The 5000-nt window shown below is 35.9% G+C and overlaps 1 protein-coding gene across 1 annotated transcript in view; it reads right to left on the reverse strand.

Moving 5' to 3' along the window:
* Positions 1–1138: 1138 nt before the first annotated feature.
* LOC144956094 (uncharacterized) overlaps positions 1139–5000 on the reverse strand; it is a 23827-nt gene continuing 19965 nt past the window's right edge. The window contains exon 10 of the mRNA XM_078886441.1: positions 1139–3284. Coding sequence (XP_078742567.1) covers positions 2962–3284 — 323 coding nt within the window. The 3' untranslated portion in view covers positions 1139–2961. The remainder of the gene's footprint in view (positions 3285–5000) is intronic.

The raw sequence follows: 5000 nt of genomic DNA on the forward strand, positions 1-5000 counted from the left end.
AAATGTACCAAACAATAATCAAGGGGGATTCCTCGTCAACATCTGTTTGGCATAAATTTTAAGACATAAAATTATATTTTAATCGTGGAATGTTCAAAATGTCATGAGGCTTAAATCAAGAATATCAAATTGGAACTTGTAAAATATTTATAAAACTCAATATTTTTTGCAGGTCATCGATGGTGTCATCAGGCACACGCGCGCGTACACCTACACACACACACACACACACACACACGCACACGCACACACACATCACACATAAACATCATGCAGACACTCACACATACATCAACACATTACTCACAAGCACACAAACATACACACACACATACACACACACACATCATACAGACGTCCACACATACACCTACACATCACTCACAAACTCGCACACACACATACACACATCATGGATATGCTCGCACATATATCCAAACATCACTCACAAACACACATATACACACATGTGCAGACGGCCGCACATACATACATATATTACTCACACACACACACACACACATATATATACACATATATATATATATATATATATATATATATATACATATATACATATTCAACCATGTCCCTGCAAACACACACCAGCACATATCTCTTCCCATCCCCACCCTCTCTCTCTATCTCTTTCTCTCTCTCTCTATCTCTCTCTCTCTCCCTCTCTCTCTCTCTCTCTCTCTCTCTCTCTCTATCTATCTATCTATCTATCTATCTATCTATCTCTATCTCTAACATTGTTATTGTTGTGAGCTGAATAAGAGTTTTGAGCGAGAAACGTTACATGATTGATATGTGGTCATTTTTAAGCTGTTATATTCGTTAAGTTCATTCCCCTTACATTCCACAGCTAATGAGTGAAAAAGAAAAAGAAAACAAACAAACACAAACCCAAAAAACAAATGAAGTGCGTCTTATTTACATATAAAAGTGTGAGAAAGAGAGAAGTGGTCGAGGAAGCAAAGATAAATGTTGAGGAGGAGGGAGAAAGAAAGAGAGAGAGAGAGAGAGAGAGAGAGAGAGAGAGAGAAAGGGAGAGAGTGGAAGAGAGAGAGAGTAAATTTATGAGTGTGTGGGGAGAGAGAGAGAGAGAGAGAGAGAGGGAGGAAGTAGAAGAGACAGAGAGAGAGAGAGAAAGAGAGAGAGAGAGAGAGAGAGGGATAGAGAGAGAAAAAGAGAGAGAGATGTATATTTCGAAAGTAAAGCACTTCATGAAACTATAATTCACAAAATTGAAAAGCTCTCCTGACCACCCACATAATAAGGAAGCGATCTTACAGTTATTTATAGTATGTGTTTCAGTAAAATAATGTACGCTTTGCCAACTATTAAATAAAAAATTAAGGAGCAGGTACCGGTGTAAGATGAAGAACTGAACAAGTGTGTATGAAAGGTGCCAGACAAGACAAGAAAGAAAAATACAAGAACCCCCCCCCCCCCAAAAAAAAAAAAAAATAATCAGTCGACCTCGACTGGGGATCGAACCTCAAACCTTCTGATTACCGATCAGACATGATAACATTACTGGAAGCAAATCAGAGCGGTAATCAGAAGGTCTGATGTTCGATCCCCAGTCGAGGTAGACTGACTTTTTTGGGATGTTTTCTTTGTTCTATTTTTCTTTCTTGCTTTGTTTGGCACCGTTTCATACACACTTGTTCAATTTTTTATTTTACCATTGTCATTGTAAATAACACACTGTTCAATTTTTTATTTTACCATTGTCATTGTAAATAACACACTGTTCAATTTTTTATTTTACCATTGTCATTGTAAATAACACACTGTTCAATTTTTTATTTTACCATTGTCATTGTAAATAACACACTTGTTCAGTTTTTTATTTTGCCATTTTCATTGTAAATAACACACTTGTTCAGTTCTTTATTTTACCATTGTCATTGTAAATAACACACTTGTTCAGTTCTTTATTTTACCATTGTCATTGTAAATAACACACTTGTTCAGTTCTTTATTTTACCATTGTTATTGTAAATAACACACTTGTTCATTTCTTTATTTTTCCATTGTCATTGCAAATAACACAATAGAAGGCTGGTTTTCCAAAACTCGTAAAATCGATTTTTCTAACTTTTGAGGTTTTTCGTCCATTAGATAAATTGGAACCTAAACTTTAAATTAAGCATCAATTGACACAAAAGTTTCTAATGACTTGTGTGAATTTGAAGTTTGAATATGATAGAATAATAGACGGAATGAAACATTTCGGGGGAATTTATCCTCAATATCTCTAAAATTGGAAAAACTGAGTTAGAGAGTTTTGGAAAACCAGTATTAGATCTCTCCTTACCCTTTTCAGTATTTTCCCAAAATGCCAGGCTTACCCAGCAGAAAAATTGATATTTTAAACTCAAACAAACTCTCTACAAATCAACTTTATGTTCTTACTAATTACACAAAGTTCATTCTTCAACGTTTGTAATATACAAAATAAATCTGAATCAGAAAAATGTATATTGTGTCGTAATAAATGTGAATGAGGTGGTAAGGAGAAGGTTAAATATGTAACCTCATTTTCTTACAGTCTATGTGAAAATGGGCAGCTGAGATATCTACATCAACTGTCGTTGTAAACCAGATGGAAGCTTCTAGTCCGATTAATTATTATTATCATTTCTTCGAGCTTCAACAGCAATAATATTGGCAATAAACCGACGTTCACTTATTTGCAGGTCTGATAAGCCAATTCCTTATGGGCTCATTGTTGTAATGAAAATTTCCAAAAAATAAACTGACGCAAAATATTATCCATTACAACAATGTTGAGATTTTTTAGATGGTCTTTTGTTTTCTTTCTTATATTCTTCTTTCTTTCTTTGACTGGCACTTTTCATAGACACTTGTTCAGATTTTTAACAATGTTAAACTAGGCCCATAAGTTGGTTTGGATGTCAGATCTGCATAAATTATATAGACGTCGCATTAAACAAAATACAATACACAGGAAACCATCCAAACCAAGAATCCAACCTTTAACATTTGACCTCCATTGCCACCTTCCCCGTCACCCACTTGACCCAATGTTCTTTCCAATCGTTCCAGTCTTTGTTTGAGTTCTTCCATCTCCTTCTCCTTACGCCATCTGTCTACATCCGTATTGTGGTCGCCGTTGAGACCATCCCAGGAGCCGCAATGGGGGAATCTCTCGGGGCGCCTTGGAAATTGCCAGGGGTCCCCCACTTGGAATAGCAGACCCATGCCTATCTCTGCGTGATACTGAATATGGCAATGGAAGAACCATACGCCTGGAATAAAAAGATGATTTTGTTTTTGATCATGAACAATTTACTACTACTACTACTACTACTACTACTACTACTACTACTACTACTACTACTACTACTACTACTACTACTACTACTACTACTACTACTACTTACTACTACTACCACTACTACTACTACTACTACTACTACTACTACTACTACTACTACTACTAATACTACTACTACTACTACTACTACTACTACTACTACTACTACTACTACTACTACTACTACTACTATAACTACTGATAATCCTACTACTAATACTACTACAACTACTACTACTATTATTTCGGAAACAAAAATGAATCGAAAGTATTTTGGGAGATTATTGACACAAACAACTATATTCAACTTGTAAGCGGTCCTACAAACAACCATGGCCACACAATAGATCATGCCATTACAGACATTGAACATTCTCTCTCTTCACCTGTCTCAAATATTGATAAATTAATCTCTGACCATCATTTAATTGTGTTTTGCGTTTTATTTCCAATGAAGCACGAAGTAAAAAAGATGATAACATCTCGTAATTTGAAGAATATAAACATGAACATTTTTAAACAAGACCTTGACCATAACGTTAAAAATAAACATGATGCGAATGGTCTCCACGAGTCAATTGTTGGTACGGTAGACAAGCATGCTCCCTTAACAACTAGAGCAGGAAAAGTGAGACGTCAAGCACCCTGGTATAATACCGAAATAAAATTGAATGGATTAGCCAGGAGGCGGGCAGAAAGAAAATGGCTCAAGTCCAGAGATGCTGTCGATAAGAAGCGGTACATCGCGGCTAGAAATGATGCAAAAGCCGTCAATTTCAGGGCCAAAAAAATTCTATGAAAAAAGCCTCAAAAACGTGGGACGTTCAAGACAATTCTTTGCCTTGACCAAGGAACTGCTGGGACAACAGACGCAATCAGCTCTCCCATCTTTAATCGATCGTGCAGATCTACCAACTCGCTTTGGTCAATATTTTAAAGAAAAAACGGATACCATCAGGAAAGAACTCTTTCTGAATCGATCCATACAACATTTGACACGTTTCATGGTGATTCATTAACACATTTTTCAAAGATTACTGAAGCTGACTTATGTGATTGCATTATGTCGACTCCAACTAAAAGTTGTGGTTTAGACCCCGTAAATACTGCCATTCTAAAAAAATGCATTGATGTAATTTTAACACCATTTAGACGTATTGTTAATAATTCGTTGCAGTCAGGTGCTGTACCAGACATTTACAAAGTTGCTCATGTCAAACCCCTTTTGAAAAAACCTGATCTCGATAAAGAGAACTTAAAAAACTATCGCCCTGTCTCTAATCTTCCTTTTCTTTTAAGATCTTAGAAAAGCTTGTTTTGAAACAATTACTGTCTCATCTTAAAAATAATTGTCTTGAAGAAAAATTTCAGTCTGCTTATAGGCAACATCATTCGACGGAAACCGCACTTGTTAGGGTTGTTAATGATCTCCTCTCTGTTATAGACAATGGTTCATGTTCTTTGCTGAATTTGCTTGACCTATCGTCTGCTTTTGATACTATTGATCACAATCTTCTTCTCAAACGTCTTGAAATTACTTATGGCGTGTCTGGTGCAGTGCTTGATTGGTATAGGTTATATTTGTTTAATCGTAAACAGATTATTACGGTGGATGAATATAGATCTGAGGAAATCTTTCTTGATTGTG

This window comes from Berghia stephanieae, chromosome 10, assembly GCF_034508935.2.
Source record: "Berghia stephanieae isolate SIO BIC M18660-M18661 chromosome 10, UCSD_Bste_1.3, whole genome shotgun sequence".
Classification (NCBI taxonomy): Eukaryota; Metazoa; Mollusca; class Gastropoda; order Nudibranchia; family Aeolidiidae; genus Berghia; species Berghia stephanieae.